This window comes from Phalaenopsis equestris, unplaced genomic scaffold (assembly GCF_001263595.1).
Source record: "Phalaenopsis equestris unplaced genomic scaffold, ASM126359v1 Scaffold000180, whole genome shotgun sequence".
NCBI lineage: Eukaryota > Viridiplantae > Streptophyta > Magnoliopsida > Asparagales > Orchidaceae > Phalaenopsis > Phalaenopsis equestris.
In genome coordinates this window covers 438,423-458,260 of record NW_018164622.1, presented here as the reverse complement: position 1 = coordinate 458,260, position 19,838 = coordinate 438,423, and the positions used below count along the sequence as shown (strand labels likewise).

The 19,838-nt window shown below is 34.2% G+C and overlaps 1 protein-coding gene across 1 annotated transcript; it reads left to right on the top strand.

Annotated features, from left to right (window-relative positions):
• Nucleotides 1-458: 458 nt before the first annotated feature.
• LOC110022312 (V-type proton ATPase subunit E-like) lies at nt 459-19,766 on the top strand. Its single transcript, XM_020721187.1, has 6 exons — nt 459-820; nt 1,728-1,828; nt 6,635-6,791; nt 7,785-7,981; nt 18,383-18,482; nt 19,508-19,766. Exons 1-6 carry the CDS (start codon nt 719-721, stop codon nt 19,535-19,537), a joined length of 687 nt encoding a protein of 228 aa, XP_020576846.1. The 5' UTR covers nt 459-718; the 3' UTR covers nt 19,538-19,766.
• Nucleotides 19,767-19,838: the final 72 nt, after the last annotated feature.

The window sequence follows — 19,838 nt, the reverse complement described above, 5'->3', positions numbered from 1 at the left end:
AACGGCGGAGTGCGACTAGTTGCTCATTTTGGAAATAATCTGGTTCCGCCCCTGCACTAAACTGTATTCTATTTTTTTTAATCACTCTCAACCTTTAGTCATTTATCACTCAAGTGATGTTGTTTAACTTCCTTAATGTAAATTCAAGCAATTTGTTACGAAACTCTTGAAATATTGCGAATTATGAAATATACATACACCTTTTTATCTATTTTTCAAATCCTTACTCAAATATCAAAATACACAACAAATCACCAACTCATATTTTTCATTTTTTATCACATTCTCAATCTTTAATCGTGACACGAATAATGCAACAATTTGCTATTTTTAAAAAATTGATCTGCATGTTATTTTAATAAATAACAAAATTCTAAATGTTATGCATGTAATTATCCCCAAAAAAATTAAATTGAAGTATTAATAGAGGAATTTCTCCTTTCAGAATACCAAACCCTAATATTACGGTGACAAGGGTTAAAAGGTCAATGAAACGATCGCTCCTCAACTGCAACTCTCTCGCGGTTACTCAGATATTTCTTCTGGCAATCTTTCATTCCCGTTTTTCTGACTGACCTCTTATCTTCAGATTCGAGACACGTTATAAATATCTCCACCCAATCCTCTATTCCTGTTTCCCAACCCACCACTCTTGATTGCCTCTCCTTGCGGTTGCCATCCTCCGTCTCCGGTGATACCCCGACCCCTCCATCCCAAAATGAATGACGCTGATGTCTCGCGGCAGATCCAGCAGATGGTGCGGTTCATCCGCCAGGAGGCCGAGGAAAAGGCGAACGAGATCTCCGTCTCCGCAGAAGAGGTTGCTTCTCTTTCACTCTTTTTTTATATTATTTCCTTTCCGTGAGGTCCCGCCGTTTTGATTCGCGTTACTGCTCGGCTGAGTTTGTTGAGAACCGTCTTCGAGAGGTTTGAGAGAAGCCGCGGAATGAGATATTTCGCGTTACTGCTCGGCGGAGTTTGTTGAGAACCGTTTTCGAGAGGTTTGAGAGAAGCCGCGGAATGAGATATATGGTGGAGGCTAAAGAGTTTTTGATGGTGAATCATTTTCGCTGTTTGGTCTGTTAGATCTTGTGCTGGATTTCGAAGTAGGAATTGGGTTTTTGTAATTTTTTCTTGTGATTGAAGTTACTCCCTGTGTTGTTGAGAGCAGTGTGATGTCTGTGACGACCTAGTTGCTTATTTCTGGATCGAATCACATCAGATTTGTTGATTAGTGGGCGGTTAAATAATTGGTGGAATGTGAGAAACTGAAAACTGCCTTCTCACTTGGAATGGTAGCTTGATGAAGCGATGTTTCTATATTTCCATCAGATGATGGTTAATTTTTTGTTTAAATTTTTGTTATGATCCCGATAAACCACTGTTTCAAGCTGGCCGCAAACTCTAGAAATTGGGGAATTGAGGAGGAGAAGAAGAGGACCACAGCAAAGATGTTTTTACATTTTATTCTTTGATTCCTAGTACTTTCCAAGATGGGCATTTAAATAATTACGAGGCCCATTTAGCTACTAACCCTAACACAACACACTCGTACCTATTATAATTAATAGATAACTGATATAAGCCATTACAAATTCCTATACAAATTCCTATTACCTTTGTTACCGGTTGATCCACTGAGTTGCTTTGTGATGATTGAGCATTTTCATCCCTTGTTAAATTTTAGTTAAAGCATATGATTATTTTTGTGCAATTTTTAATTTCAGGAATTTAACATTGAGAAGCTGCAACTAGTTGAGGCAGAAAAAAGGAAGATTAGACAAGAATATGAACGCAAACAGAAGCAAGTTGAAGTTCGAAGGAAAATGTAAATTGTGCATTCATCTGCTAGTCTGCTTTTGGTTTGATTTATGTTGTTTTTATATTTTGTTGTTAGTAGGAGCAATAGGCTTTTTCGATCTGCCTTTAGCATATGATGATTTGAAGTGATGATGCTTATTTTTTGTTGACTTGGCCTTTTGTTTGGGATTGTTGTGCTGAGTCTGCCATGTTAAAATGCTTGAAATAAAGTTGGGATTATGCAAGTGATGGGCAACTTGCTTCACAAGTTCTTTCTCAATGAATGCATAGTGATGAAGGGGGGTGCACACATGTGGTAGGGATTTTGATCTTTGTTTTTTACATGAAATTGGTTTGTGATAAAGAAAATTTCAAAATAAATGCATTAATAATTGAATTGTTATAAGTTTGGAGTTTAATGCAACAAATGTCCTTACAAAATGCTTGCCGTGTAACTGAGGAGTTCAAAACATTCACTTCATGACATATTTGTGAAGACTGGTGATAGAAGTAGGAAACCTAGAAAGCCTTAGAATTTTAGCGACTTGTATAAAACATTCAATTATAATTCAACTAATTAAGTTGGCTAGTTTGTTTTTGGAGTCACTATTATGTCTATATTTACTTGTTTCCAACATGCATGGTTGTTTTGGCGATGTACTGACATTGGTAGTATTCTTTAAAGCTACCCAAAGAAGAATTAACTTTTCCATCAAGTATATTTTAGATGCATTGCTGAATTGCCAGAAATTGTAAAGATATAATGTATGATTTAGAGGTTCAGATACACGACATTTGATTTGATGTAACTTTGCAACACTAACTATAATAATGATAATAACTTTTTTTTTTTGAAAGAATGAGCTCTAGTAGTTGTTATCTACATTTTTTAATTTTAGGAGCAATTTGGTTGGAAGCATTATGAGTGTATTTTAGTGTCTTTCTTTTTATTCAATATTTTTTGTTATTTGGTTTGATGCCAAATAAATATAAAGTAAAATTTTAAGGACTTTAAAATGCCTCCAAGTCTCTTTTTTTATGCATTTGGAAATTATCTGAACAGGCAATTTTCAAATCATTGCATTGCACTTGTGATGCTTCCTTATTTGCAATTTCTTACAATAATAAAGAGGAATTTGATATTTTCTTATATATCTACAAAACTGTTTTACTAAAGTTGTTGAGAAAAAGAAAAGCACAAAATTTCCTTACCACCTTGCTAGTGCCACACCTAGCCTGTCACCTTCCTTTTGAGTTTATAGATAATGAATAAGAGAAAATTTATTTGAACTTTATTCTAAAAAATACAAAAGATATTTCATCTGCATCTAATCAAACAAATTCTCTATCTTTAAATTGCACGCATTCTTGTTACTTTTGGTTTCTAAAATCATTAGTTTTGAAAACATCCAGCTAAGCAAACCTTCGACATGAATATATTTCAAAACTTGGGCCATCTTTTGGTTCAGAAAAAATTCTTAACATAGCACCTTAAATAATTATGCAAAAAAATTATTGTGAGGACATGGTAGCCAGAATTTGGTCATCATGGCTTTTAATTAACCATTATTTAAAATTGCACAATTGGTTACTGAATCATTTTTCATTTGTAAAGTGAGGCTAAGGCTCAAGGCATTTCGAGGTGTCAACCTCAAATTTTAAAAACTGCATACATCAAAAGATATTGCATAAATTATAAATTATGAAGAGACATAAAATATCAATATCCTAACCTATTAATACATTAAGAAGTAATATAACAACATTATAACTAAGTATAAAGTAATAAATTGCATAAAATTAGAAGTAACTCATTAGTGTCTTAACATTAAATTATAAAATAAGATGGGATATACAAACATTAAACTTTTAAAGTAAGTTAAGATATTAAAATAAAATACTAAAATATTAAAATATAAAAATCAAAATAAGTTCAACATACGTTTTTTATCTCACTCTTGCTACCTCCTCTCAAAAAAGAATATAACTAATCATTATTTGAATTTTTAAATTTAGAAGTCTCGATTACTCTAATTACCCAATTGATTTTCATTAGAATTGTCGGTATAATGAATTGTTTATCTCATGCCTTATCTTTTGTCGTATGTACATTCTCACATTCCTTAGTCTCTTTAATCCAATTTTTCTTCTATTTTTATTGAATAATTATTAATAAAATATTATTTAAAATAATAACTATGTTAATAGTTATAACTTTAACTGAATACATTTTTTTTTATTAACTTTTCTTTTTATTTTTGTTATTTAATGGTGGGGTGTGAGGGTTAGTTGGTGAGGTATATTGATATTACTTTTAGCTTTTTTTTTTTAAATTGCAGATAGTCTAAAAAATTTGAGGCATTTTTTGAGGCTTGACATGCCTCATCCTAGGTGAGACAATGGGGCATACACCTCATTGATATTTTTGTAAAAATTCTGATGGAGGCCTCAATGCGCACCTTATATTGCTTAATTTTAAACGCAGGTTTTATCATTTGTAGTCACAATGAAATGAGTGCAATATAAAATTTGATTTATTATTTATGCATTGCACTTATTTCAAAGCAAATCCAAGGGTTTTTGAAAGCCATCTTGATCATCTTTTGGTCAGGATATCGACCAAAATTTTATTCTAATTTTCCACCTTGAACATGGCTAAACTTCATTTTGAAAAATTTTCATGTTGCCAGCAATTTGGCTACTTCTCTTAACTCTATTCATTACTCTCAAAATTTCAACTTTTTATCACTTTAAGTTTGCTCAAAACTACCGTACCTTATAAACTGGTGGTTCTGAGATTAGGTTGGATTGCACTTATGATAACTGATAAGCTAGTGTTTCTGAGATTTTAGATTAGATGGTACTTTTGAGCTTCTGACCAGCATTTCCACAGCTGAGTTCTTTCACATTGAGCCTCTTCCTCAAGAAGTGATTATGCAGCAGGTTCCAATGTTAATTTGGCTGACCTGAAACAACATAGTCTATGTCCGTTATGTCATTTTCTAGATTTTATTCCTCTGCAAGGCTCTTCTTTGGTTTCAAATTGCAAAGATATTTCCTTCTTTTTTTTCTTTCTTTAGCTTTCCGTTTCAATCATTTTAAATCATGTGAAATAGACATAGGCAGATAAATGCAATTTCTCGTCAGAGAATTAAACTTGCCTGTTTGATCTAACAATCTCTTTGAACAAAGCAGATCCCATGGCACAATAGTTTTTTTAGTCGGTTTTTGAGAAAGTTGTATTTCACTGCTATCTTTTTTGCAGCATGTTTTCAAACTTCGCTCATTCATGGTTTTATCTCATACGTTATCTGTCCTTGTGTAAAATTTTACTGAGACTATTATGGCTTTATTTGCACAGTGATTGTTGTATTTCTTAAAAAATTATTAGATATTTAACTTACCTTTTGTTTCTTCTATATTTTTGTTTATTAAAATCAAAATGTTGAATTTGTCATAGTTTCTTGTTATTCCTTCTCTAACTGATTGACGTGGATTAAGATATGTGAGATTTCTCAGTTTGGAAAAAATAGGAAATTTCTCATCTTATTTGCTTTTAAGGGATAACACTAATGATGTTGTTGAGGATGCTATATCATATTCCTTGTGTCCCTCTGTATAAATTTTACTGAAACTTCTCTTAAGGTTTTGTTTGCACAATGATTTTCATAATACTTCTTAAAAATTATGTGTTAGTTATTTAAATTACTTTTTTTAGTTCTATATTTTTGTTTATTAAAATAAAAATGTTAAATTTATAAGCTCCTTGTTTTTAATTCTCTAGTTGACTAAGGCCTCGTTTGCGAATGCCTTACCGTTTTATGAATTCTATTTTAAAGCAATTTTTTAAAAGGCGGCGTTTTAAAGTTTTCGTCAGTAACCAAAACTTAGCGTTTGAATGTTCTTCGTTTTAACGAGATGTTGAAAAATAAAAAAAAACTGTTTTACCCCGTCGCCTCCCCTTGCACGCAAGGTTCTTCTCTGAGTTTGCCCCTTCTTGCCCCAAGAGATCGAGAAAGGCGGAAGCAAACCAGTCTCTTGTATCTCACTACTCAATCAAGCGGGCAATTAAGTCACTGAACATCTTGAAGTTCAAAGAACAATATAAGAAATTTCCGGTGATAATGCCCTCGCGAACGGCATCGGAGCTATCCCCACCTAGCTTGCTGCCAATCTCACACAAGGTTCTGTCCATCGTTCCTGGAAATGCTCCAGAGGTAAGACTCGCTAGCGTTGATGCCTTCGTGTCGAACCATGGAGTGATTGTCGCCGCTGGTTATCAAAAGGATAAATTGAACTTTTCTCTTGCCTACCGCAGAATGTAGGGCCGACTGCGTTCGAATTTTTGCCACTGCTTTTCGTTGGATGCGAAGTGGAGGGAGGGCTGTCATCCAAACACCAAAACTTCTGTTCCTCTGCTTTGTTCGCACCGCAACGGAGGCTGGCCACACCCTCAAAAGTGCACTAAGGCATTGTAACATTATCGGATTTTCCACTTTTGAAAAAAAATGAAAATATGGTTCTCAACTTATTTGCTTGCATCCCTTCAAATATTTCGGGCAGACTACTGATTTTGATGATGATGACATCTTTTAATAGTGATTGATGTGTGTTTCGCCTGCATTCTTGCTTCGTTTTGCCAACGAATGCTATTTTGATAAAAAAAGAATTTTTCATATGTATGGTAACTTAAGATATATTCAGTCTGTAGAATTTCATTTTTACAATATAATTTCTACAAAATGAAAATGATCATTGCTAGTTATTTTCATGTTTATTTGTCTACTATGGTTTATATTCATGGCTTGATTAATATTTTCATTTATTTGGGCAGTGAGTATTCAATGCAGCTTAATGCTTCTCGTATTAAAGTTCTTCAAGGTCAAGATAAACTGGTCAATTCAATGAAGGAGGCTGCTACAAAGGAGATTCTGAATGTTGCCCATCATCATCATACATATAAACATCTCCTGAGAGATTTGATTGTTCAGGTCAGGCTAACAGTTGATAATGTTAGCAGTATCACGCTTATTTTCAATGTCCAATTAAGGGGGCATTTACATACATTTGGTACAATTCTTATTTATTTACATGTCTCACTCATAAACTTTCATATTTACACACATATTTACATACATTGGTTACAATTCTTATTTATTTACATGTCTCACTCATAAACTTTCATATTTACACACATAACTTTCATATTTACACACATACTCACTCATAAACTTTCATATTTACACACATACCACTCAAATCTTTAATATCACATCAAAAATAGCACTGTTACACTTTTAAAAAGTGAAATCACTGTTACACTTTTAAAAAGGGAAATGCACCTTTTGATGCGTACAAAGCACTGAAGTGCTATTTATGTAAATATGAAAGTTTAGTTGTGATGTGTAAATGCATTAGAATTGTGTGCTATGTATGGAAATTACCCCAAATTAAAATTTTAAATTCTTTATACATGCGAACCATTGTGAAACTCTATATGACATGCATATGCTTAAATGATTTAGAAAGAGAAAAACCTGTGTTCTTGAGCATTGGTGCGCTGTGCTTGGTATTTATTAGTGGATACATTATATTAGTGGATACATTATATTGACTCTGGTTTTGGTTCTTGTACATCATTCAAGATTTACACGGTTAAAATGAAGTTAGAATCTGTATATTATAGGCCTCAGAATAATCTACCTTTGAGGCATCCAATTCCCTAAAATGGTTCACAAGCACAAGAATGTGCTTGCTTTTTAGGAATGAAGTATTTGTGTGGGTAAATACAAATGCTGTTATGAATTAGTTGTGCTAAGATTCTATAGCTGAATGCAGTCGGGTTTTCTTTTGGTAAATTTTTAAAGATTAGTTTGGGTGGAAAAGTTAACTTTTGGACTGAATTTTTTTTAATTTTGGCTTTATTTTGTTTTAATGTTAAATTATCTATAATGACATTGGCTGATTATATTTTGTAATTTTAGGGCTTGCTTCGACTGAAGGAACCAGCTGTATTGTTACGTTGTCGAGAGGAGGATCTTGAGTTTGTGGATGCTGTTCTGAATGAAGCGAAGCATGAATATGCAGAAAAAGCTGGCGTCCATCCTCCTGAGATCATTGTTGATAATGATGTGTATCTACCATCTTCTCGTAGTCATCACGATACTCATGGGCAATTTTGGTAAAAAATCTACTTTTATAATTAAATGTCATTGGTGTCTATAATCTGTCTCTTTAATGAGAACTAAATAATATGCAACAAATTTTTTATTGGTATCATTATAGCTTCTCGTATGAATTTTCTCACGTTTTTGCTAAGGTAGGCATCTATGTTGTTGTATGCTGTAATTATAACGCAATCCATGCCTTAATCCACTAAATATCATTTTGAGCTTCATAAATTAATTGAAATACTTTTAGTTAACTTATTATCATTATCTTCATTAGCATTATTCATGGATTCGCCACTTCTTCAAATTAAGGGGATGCAGTGCTTGGTGCATACAAGATATTTACTTGACAATGAGGCATGGCGCTTACACCTATTGGATATGGCACAAGCGTGCACAAATATAATGATTGGGAGATATGTAATTTTTTTCATCTTTTACCCTTTGGATGGTAGATAGCAATAACTTTGGTGCTACTGATTTGAACTTTTATTTATTTATATAAGACCTTCATATTAAGTTTCTTGTTGATATATCTAGGAGGGCGTTGTATTTGTTATACTAGTATTAGTACTAGGAGGTTATGATTGTGGGTTTTGAAAAGCTCTGAGTAACTCGTATTCTGGGAGGGTTGATTTTGTCAGGCGGTAGAGATTTTGCCTTGTTGTGAGGATATTTTTTTTGTGGTTCTTAGGATTGCAATAGACACAAGCTTCGTAATTAATTAAACTCACTAAGGAGAGAGCTTTCGATTATGATTGCATTACGAACTCTCATAAATTAGTCATTTCAATTACTATCTTGGTGCACATGAAGATAGTACGCTCTTGTGCTAAGAAGTTTTTATTTAGGGATTAATGATTCATTCGATCAAAATTTCATGGTGCCACTACCTTGATTTATATTATCAATAGAGGTGGAGAACCCAATCTAACTCAGTCTTTATTGACATTTATGAGGTGCTTTATTTAAGGCGACATAATAATTCAGGATGAAAGCTATAGGGCAATCAACTTTAAATCTACTTGGTCTAATGTACACTTTTGTGCCCTATCAGATGCGACAAAACTTGAAGCTCAGATACGTGCCACATTCATACTTTTGTTGTAATTGCAGGATAGTGGCGCCATTGCTCTTTGATTAACCACATTGTCATTTGTTAGGTTCTTTCTAGCTTAGAATTTTGAGATGGCTTTGTTTGATAGTATTGATACGATTGGTTCCTTTTTGAGTTCTAATAAAATTTTAATTTGACACTCTGAGCTTACTACAGTGGGTAGAGTTTGCTTCACTCATAGACAATTAATATTATATATTTTTTGATGGGTTATGGTAAGTTTTATATATTTTAAATTTTGAGTGGCAATTCTATATAGTTTTAAGGGGGCATTATGCCGTTTATCAAAGGCTATATCAATTTTATTCACTATTTTTTATTGTGATTAGGGGTTGATTGGAGTTTGGTCATTTGAGACATTAGGGGCATGAAATTTACGAATGATCTTAGCATCTTAATATATGTGGCTTGACCTTAGGACCAAGGATTGACTAGATTGGTGGCTTGGAATACTCTTTTTGGGATTTGATGACAATGTGATGTAATTGAGGAGGTTTAATAAGGGGTTTTAAGGTTATCATTTTTATAATGCTGGATTTTTTTTTCTTGACAATCATATTGTCTTATCAATAAATTCAATTTAAGCTATCTAAAATTTGCATGTCTATTCTCCACAAAAGATGAGAATCAAATAGTTGAATACTAAGCTTCACTTTCTCCTTCCACAAGAGCCTATTTTTTACATTCCCTTGAAGAAACTCCCACTTTCACTTCACTTTTTATTTACAATCTTGCTATTCTGCTACTATTATAATTTCTCAAGATTTTCCCTAGAATTTTCCAATAATAATAAATATTTTTGAAGTTTTTCTATTGACCTAATCACAGGAGAAGACATTAATTGTATGTAGGATAAACTCTCTTTCCATTTGTGCACCTTACGAAGACTTCAACTCAACATGAAAGATTTATTATAGGTAGGGGAAACTGATGGAACGCAAGTGTATGGATGTTGTAGAAGAAAATGAAAACTGAAAGTAGATGACAAGATTGAATGGATGATTCCTCTGTCAATTTGCTTGATTAAGGCATGTGCTCAATATAATTATAGTATTTCATATTTTCATTTCGTTATTTTATTTTTCAGCTATCGGAATGAAGATGTAGTTGTGATAAGTTATATAATTCTACTAAAATTGGCCATTCAAGCTAGTAACTTTGATCAACCCAAGTAAGTCAAAGTTAAAGCCCCACCTTATAATTGCCACATCACCATGCAAGTTAATAATTGACCCTCCTTTAAAAGCTTCCATTCTAGTGTTTTGATGTATGCATGGAGTATTATGAATCGCCCCCCTTAATTTTAATAGATTTATGCATGATGGATTTCTGCTAAGGCTTGTGAAAGGTTCATTTCTCTTGCTCATGTTGAGGTTGGCTCCTTTTAATGTTTATATTTTTTTTTGAGTTTCTATTTTATCTATTTCATGAAAAGCTCATATAAATTATATTATAATATTTTAAATGATAGGTTTTAAATCAAAATTGAAGATTTCTTCTCTTTGAAAAAGCTTGGTGGCTAATTCACTTTCTTCCTCTCTTGTGTTATGGAGCTTCCCCACTCAATCCTCTCAACTTTTGATAAGCAATTTCATTTTTTCGGTAAGCTCCTCAATCTACTACTCACTTTTGCATACTTTTAACACCCTTTAACAACCTTATCCTTTTATTTCGATCATTTCATTACATGCTTAACTCATTATTGTCAAGCCTCTCACCCTATCTTAAACCCCACAAATCGTCGTCATATGCTCTTCATTCTCAATAATAACCCAAAATTAGCCTAACCTTGTTGGAGTCTCTCGGTCACTATTAAAAAACGACCTTCTTATAGCTTCCTTCAACCCAATTCACCTTCAATAGGACCTTTTTCTTTTACCTTCACCATTTTAAAAATGCTCTTTCTAATCCTTCCACTTTAGAGCTCATTTCTCCTCTTGTCAATAGGCACATTAGATTTGTTGTGTAGGCTTGATATTTTGAGTGGAGGGCTATTCAGTCGTCCTTTGACCTGATCATATATGTTGTATGCTTTGTTGGGGAACTTCCCTTATCCAATTTGTTGGTGCTTCCTTGAAGCAAGATGGCGTGACTCCAATGTTGTCATGGAATATCTCTTTTGACTATTTTGGCTTCATTGGATATAATAGTTGTTACCAACCCAATAGATTTTTTTTTTGTTTATTTGATTTAAAATTTATACATATTTGGCTATAGTACTTGTGAAGGCATAAATCTTTCTCCTTTGACCATGGTAGACTGAGCATTATTGAGTGCAAATTATTCTTTTTTTTGTGCATTGTACTTTCTGATGGACTAGTCAATCCAAAATAACTGGAGGACTTTCAAGTTTCTAAGATATGTGTGATATTTATTTAGTCGATTTATATGTTAGAGTATATATGGATATGTTTTGTATTTAAGTGGAGTGATTATTTTCTCCTTATATGATTTTCGTATATTTTTTCTATCATTGGGAAGGGGCAGTAGATAGATCCGTAGATGTTATTTGGCTTTAGATTAACAATAGGATATGCTAGGGCATATTCGGTGTATTGATTGACATTCTACTTGCATATAGGTTGCCAACCAATGAGGCGACTTACTGGAGATAGGAGGATCAAATTCGACATGATTTTCAGATTGATATGTAGGGTGATTGATCCTTCGAGGGACACTGTGGTTATTTTGATTTGAGGGATTGAATGATAAATAAACTCCATTGGGTTTACTTGCACGAAGGTTGATGTTTGATTTGACTAATGCCAGGACATGCCACTAGAGATGGAATTACATGAAATGGGTTATCAGTCGGTGGCTGTGATTTGCCGGCGGATCTTGAGATTAGCTTTCAGCATTTAATAGATTTGGCAGGAGATGCAATATCTGGGCAGTGACATGGCAACTCTAATAGGGCATTGGTAAAGTGATTAGTTGGGGATATATACGATTTATTTAATTGACAAGGCAACCTTTAAAGGGGCATGTTGCCTATTTTTGAATTATCAACTGATAGATATGGGTTGGTTTGTATACTTGCCTAGTTGGTTATGAAGTTTGATTTTCTTGGCGGGCTCGAGCTCCACAAGTAATATGATTTGAATCAGTATGATGATATTACCAGGGGGGATTTTTGGTGAGAGCTATGTTTATTTTTTGAGGGAACTGATATATTTGGGTTAGAATTTTTTTGTGGAGGGGACATCAGTAGGTTTGTGGAAACTAGGAATATGAACTCCTGGCTAGAGAAAGAAATTTCTGAGCAGTGCTTTATCATTTTGTTAATCTATAAAGTAATTTGACCATATTTATATTTATTATTATTAGTTTTCTTTTTTTTTTCTTTTTTTTTCTTTTTTTTCATATATATATTTATTTATATAAAATGCATGTCTTGCTGGTATGATAATTTACCCATGTTTTTAGTGGTTGATTCAAAGCATCATATAGGCCTTGTCCCAATTATTTGGGGTCTGTTTTATGAATCGTTATTTCTGTAGGAATTAAATTTATTCTTTGTAAGTCTATGCAATCTTGTTTATTTTTTCAGTATTATATTTTCCTTATGTGTAGTCAATCAGAGAGCAGCATAATTGCCTCAAAGTCCGGAGAATTAATTTATCACCCTCAAAAAGTTCACCACCAACCTAGATGAGTTCCATTTGAAGGTGCAATAACTACAGAGGAAGCAGAGGTCGCCCCCACCACCTACTCATTCTATACTAGTTGTCACTTTGTCGCGTGTCCATGGCCAAATTAGTTGAGGGAATGTAAAATAAAGGTATTTTAGGTGCCGAACACCGATGAAAGTCAACTCTCACATGTAGGACATGATGATGTATTGTGTTTTACGTATGGACCATGACAATGATAGGGAGGGTTGTCACCACCTCAAGAACCTAATTGAAAGAAAATCAAGGTTGAAAATTTAAAGAAATTCATCTAAGCTATCTCAGGTGAAAGATCATGAATGTAAGACAACCTAGACCGAGAACTTAGATTTTACTAAGGCGGGAACAGATGATCGGACAATGAAAGACTTCTCTAAATATTTATATTAATCCACAATAACATTTAATATAGAAAAGAACCACTAATCTACAAAATTACATATAAACAAAGCCTCTAAAAGAGTCATAAGATAATCTAATTTATATAACTACAAAAGTAAAAAAAAATAGTAAAGAAAACATATAACTAAAGAAACTACTCCCTATCATCAACATATCATGTCCTCCTGTACACATGTCCTCTCCTATCACCCATATTAATATGTCAAACATATTCCTAAAAAATGATAGTTAAACAACATATTAAGTTTAAGCAACTTAGTAAATAAATATTACTCTATTATACATTAAATTTTTTTGCAATTGCCTTGCATAATGTTTCAAATGAATATACTGATCAACATTAACATAATCTTTATATTTTTCATTTTATAAAATTATTTAGTTAGTAGAGGATGAGGAACTAAAAGTATTCAAATGTTGAATTTGAAACTACAAATGTCCAGATGTTGAATTTGGAAGAATTCAAGTTAGGGATATGCTATAACATCTATGGATGGATCCTTTATCTAATGCAATTGTTGATGTTGTCCAAGGCAATCAATCAGCTAAGGTACGCTCAGTGGAAGTCATTAAGATTGTTGCCTTTGATTGAATATTGAGAGAAATTGTGCGCAACAAGAACATAGTTACACCATTAGATAATGTTTTAGGCATTAGGCACTTACGAGTAGTGGATGGGGTTATGAAAGTTCTCTTGGATCCACTTGAGTTAAAAGGGATGCACTAAGAATTGATCGATGGGAAAGAAGTGATTAATTGGAAATGATTGCCAAATTATGATGTCACATGATAGCCACATGACTTGATCCAATAACATTTTATATTTTCCATCTTGAGGATAGTGTGCCTTTTTGGAAGGGGAATATTGTTAGATTGACACCTACAACACCATCCGCCAAATAATTAAAAAACTTATCTTAGGCGGAAGACTATTAAGGTAATTTCGTTATTTGTTAGTTATTATTTTGGGCCATACATTGAGCTTAATATGTTTAGGGTTAGATCATGTGTGTTTATTGTCTTTAATCTTAGGGTTAGGATTTAGGAGAAATCTTCTAACTCTTGAATTGTTGGTGCTTATATTTTATATATTTAGGATTGTATCATTTTGATTTGGTACTGACGGTCACTTCTGCCCTAATATTTGGAGAAACTTCTCTCGCTCCTATCAAGTTGTTACTCTAAACATATGAAAGTATAGTTATCCACCTTAGATTTCAATCCTACCAGTACACCAACTTGATCTCTCTTGTTTCACTAACAGGACACTCAATCAATCTTCTAGAGTTTAGGAGTATATGGTTTAACAACCTAAAAAGCAGACTTTTTGAGGGTGTTGGAGCATCTATTGCCACCTGGCGGGCTTCAATGAGCATGCCCATTGTTTGTCAGTAGGCCTCAAGTATTATTATTTCCCTTGCGTCGGACAATTCTTAAGAAAAGAATGAAGGCCAAGCTGTAGTGAAGGTTATTTTGATGAGTTTTTTCTTTTTCACATTTAAGATGAACGGTGCGGTTTATGTTTTGATAGTTATGCATTCTTTTTGGACGCGATAATTACAGTGAAGTATTACTATACTACTAAATTTATATGTTGGCAATGGCAAGAGTGCTGAGTGTTGGTGGTTTTTGGGAGCATATAGATTATTAAAGAAGAGGAAATGTTTCTAAATGCCACGTGAATATATTTTTAGTTGTTTTTATTTTTGGCATGTAAATATGCTGGCAAAATTGTTTATGGTACATGTTTTTGTGGTATTCAATGTTTAGCAGATTTGCAGTGGTGGGAGGTAAGCATAGTAAAATGATAAAAATTTGGAAAATACAAGTTTACTTATTCAGTAGAATAACTAAAATTATTAGACTTAGCACTTCATACTCATGCTTAGCCACAAGAGATCCCAAATGCCAGGTTGTACAATGTCTTGGGCCATCGTATGCATGATGGAGAAGGTATTGGAAAACAATAAAAAAATATAGGGGCATTACATACAGGCCACACAATTCTTATATATTTACATTAGATGTTACATATGTAACTACATAATGTCGATTTTCATAATTAAGCGGAATTATTTTAATGATATGAAAAAAGGGTATAAGTACCCTTACATGAATAGAATGGGAAATATAAGAAAAAGGAAATAACATAAAAGAAAATATGTAATAGATGTATCTCTAATTAATCAATTCATAATAATTATTCGGAGCTAAAGGAAACAATATAAAATAGAAAAGCCAAAAATAGGAAAGAAAATCAGTTCAAATACAAAAAAAATAAATCTAAAATAGAAAAAGATATAAATCTAATACTCATAACTTCTAATAGGAATAAATTATTTTCTAATATAACTTCTAACACACTCTCTCAAGTTGAAACATGGTTGACAACCATGTTCAACTTGGATTTGAAAACAATGAGCGAAAAAGATGTGAGGAAGATTTTTTGAGATAAAACTTGAAGTCTTCATACCGTACTTGGTAATCAAGCCTAAGTGCATTTAGGAATATTTTTAGTTGATTGTGATTATCTTTAATTGTAGTTTTTGCAGTGACTGTAGGTAGGCGGAATGTTTTCACAGATAATATTGCTGGGAAGTAAACTACTTACAAGAAAGCTGCAAGATATGACCTACATGGTAAAAACATCGGAGGAGGGTCTCTGTAGGAAAAAAAAACTGGAGTGCATGCTGCAGTGAAAAGCTCTAGAAGGGGGCTTGCTGCAGGGAAAAAAAACTCCGAAGGAGGGCCTATTACGGGAAAAAAAGTTGCGGAGGATGGCTAGCTGCAAGAAAAAAGCTCCAGAGGAGGGTTTGCTGGAGGTAAAAAACTCTGGAGCAGGGTCTGCGGCTGGAAAAAAGCTTCAGTGGGCCCGCTGTAGGGAAGAGCTTCAGAGGAGAGCTTACTCTAGAGAAAAGCTTCAGAGGAGGGCTTATTGCAGGGAAAAAATCCGGAGGAGGGTTTGTGGGTCAATTGTTGGGATTCCATGTTGAAGAAGGTTCCGAACTTCGCAAAGAGTGCCTTAAAAACCGCCACAATCAACGTCGGGAGATGAAATAAAAACCAGACAAACTGCGGGGTGAGATGAAGCAGATTAGGATGTAGAAAGGAAGCCAGAAGAGAAGCGCTAGCCTGACCTTGAGCTGCATGGCCTGAGACTGGGCAAAGCGTCGAATGTTCTCTAAGGGAAGCTCCGTACGAGGATGGTTGATGAGGAGCCGATGCCTAAGTTGGTGATCCAGTTGCTACCGCCGCCACCAAAGAACAAAGATCATCCTTTATTAATCTCGGCTCGCATGCACAATGACTTCTGTTGTACCTCAAAGGATCTGATGGGCACAACATATGATGCCTAAAATTTATTGTGATCTCTGCAGGAGTTCCGACGACAGTGGAAAGGCCTGTAACTTGCAAGTAGAGAATTTGTTGCTGTTGGATAGGAGAGTTCCAACGAAGAAGTCTACAGGGAGAATCTAGTGGAAAGGGATATGCCACTGAGTTTTCTGTAGTCGGACTAAAGAGTTCCAGTGAAGAACTTGCTTGCAAGAAGAATTCTGCAGGGAGTTTTCTCTGCAACTTATGCTCCTTACAAAGCTCCTTCACTAAAGGAGCAATTCTCATGAGATGACACCTTGGAAGCTGAGGAAACAAATGGTGTTCTGCCTGGAACTGTGGTTCTCCATGAAACCAATCCATCCATGACAAACAGGTGATGTTAAGCATCCCTATTGTTTGCTTCTCAAACCAGTCGTTGCCCTTTGGATTTTCGATGTAGACAACAGAGGAGAAATGGATTAGATAGAACTGAACATGTTGAATCCCACTTATAACGAAGTTGGCAATCACAAACAACAACCTTTCTACTCAATTTGGGTGAAAAGAAACCAGATAAGAATACCTTGTCCAAAACACAATTATGCCAACAATCTCCTAAAAGAGGGAATGCACCTTCTTTATGGAAAGAAAAGAAGCATATACTGGGCAAAGAGATTAAGCCTTACAAAGCACATTTGGATAGAAAGCTATGTGCTGGTGACATATCAGGATCCTTGAGGTTGAATCAAAGGTTAAGTTTCTCTCGTAGGAGGAGGAGAAAGGTTGGGTTTGATCTCAAGGAGTCTGAGGCTTGCAAATGGGGTCATTAGCGGCGGAACAGCCTACAGGTGAGACTGGTGGTGGTAGAGTCTGCATGAAGGTTATCGACAATTTCATCCGTCGACTGAAATTTGCAAGGAAGGAGACCGCCGACTGAAATCTGTAGGGTAGGAAGGAGACCGTTGACTGTAATCTGCAATAAAGGAGTTCGTCGGCTGAAGGAAACTACAAGGAAAGAAGAAAGTTTCTGACATCTAGGGCCTACAGGGAGAGGGTTTCGATGACTAGTTCCTGCATGGAGTTCCGACGGCTAAGGCCTGTATGGAGAGGAAGTTCTCTTCGAAAAAAAAAAAGAAAAAAGAAAAACTAAGAGGAGGTGGATGAAAGGCCTGTAGCACGATAAATATTACTAACTGCAAGGAATAGGGAGTTTCAAGTGGTAGGAGACTCTAGGATTTGTTTTAAGGCTGATACCTTGTTGATTTTCAGAATTCAGTGGAATTGTTTTATTGATATGAAAAAGAGGTATAAATACCTTTACATGAATACTAGAATAAGAAAAATAATAAAAAAGAAATAACTTGAAAGAAAAGATATAACACAAATTAATCAATTCATAATAATTACTTGGAGATAAAGGAAACAACATAAAGTAAGAAAGATTAAAATTATAAAGGAAATAAATCCTACCCAATGAAATAAATCTAATTTTCATGACTTCTAGCAGAAATAAGTTATTTCTTAATATAAATTTTAACACATAAGAATTGTGGGGTATGTATTTAAATTTTCCAAATATGTATGGATGATGGTGCTGTATTTTATGCGCTCTGCAACAATTATGTGCTCAAGCCTATTTGGCAAGTCATTCTTACGGTATATTTTCTGACTAGTTAAAGTTGTGAATATTCCAAAAGTTACATAATATGGCTCTTCAAACTTCATCTTGATCTTTAATATCGTCTTCTATTGCATTGCTTCATTAATTGTGGAATTTCTTTGTTATACCTATTAAACTCTGAATGCTGGCATTCTTTAGGTCCTATTTTTCTTAGCAACTGATTCCTGTGTATTTGCTTCATGCCCTTTAAATGTTTAATTGTTTTTGATGAATCTTGTCGACTTAGCTCTGGTGGGGTTGTGCTGGCGTCTCGAGATGGGAAGATAGTTTGTGAGAACACACTTGACGCAAGGCTCGAGGTTGTCTTCCGGAAAAAGCTACCGGAGGTGTGAACTCTGAACATTTCTTCTCTCCTATGGTTGTTTTGGATGTAATTTGATAATTACATGAAAAATTTACATGTTAACAGGAATTTCCTTTAGATATTTCACTTGTTGAATAGGAAGTGATACTAGTAATCATGTTAAATTAGTTCAGATCTTCATTTTCGTTGAAATATTTACTAGCATATTGACGGGATCCATTTGTGCTTTGCTTACTCTCGCCATCTCCTTCTTGCCTGCCCCTCGTAGCTGTTCCATCCCACTTGCACTAATAAATGTGGCAAGGCAGAAACCATTTTTTTTGTGTGGTGCATCAATGTGTCATTCTCTCACTGTTCTCTGTCAAATTCGTAGTTTCAAACTTTCAACAATACTAGCAATTATAAGAGACAAAATCTGAATACTGCATTTGCTCTGCAACTCATCTAAATTAAGGCTTAATTTAATTTATTTCCTTCTTCATAAAAGGGCCGAATTGCCTAATTAACAATTTTACAACCTTTGGTTTTCTCTAGTTTAGAGTTAAAGTTATCTTCTGAAGTTTTTTGGAGGAATGTATGTGGAAACAAAATTAGAGGGGAGTTCGATGCATAGCTGCTCTGCTTGTACCCTCATGATATCCACGCATTTAAAAATGTTATTATAAAATATATTAGAGTTCAAAAGTTTATATGCAAAGTTTTTCAACACATGAAAATTTTGTAATTTCAGTTGATTTTTTATTATTTCTCTTTTAGTTTCTCATTCTTTTTACCATTTTATCTCAACAAATATTTGGATTGGAAGCATCTCTCCTTCGTAGCAATGAGCTAGCTTATGAGCTGACTCAAACAGTAAAATTGATTCTAGTTTGAGCTCACATTCATTAATTAGAGGCTCAAGTTCAAGCTTGAGGTGACTAGAGCTCGACTGTACTCGTTTGCTCTCCCATGCATAATGCAGCGAAAAAATAAAATAATACTTTGCATAAGATGCTGTTTTTGCAGTGCTATTCAGTTAATTTACATTCTGTCTCTTCATTTTTGCAGATCCGGAAGCTCCTCTTTAGCGAGGCGTAAGGCCACTGATGGTTCCAAAACTCTTCATATTCTCCCTTTTTGTTGGCTTTCCTGTTATCCAGTACCTGAGTTTTACTGTCTCTATTTGATGTGTTGTTACTTATAAGTTCATATTCTACACTGTGTATGTGTTTGTTTTATTTGTTGAAATACAATAATAATCACAACTGTATTACTGCGTGAAACATTATTGTACTCGTATTGCTCCCCTCGTGATTCTCTAAACAAAGCCAAAGTCTTTATCTTGACAAAAATGTGTTTGCTTATTTTTTCCAAAGAAGGTTTTGTCCCTTCATTTCTT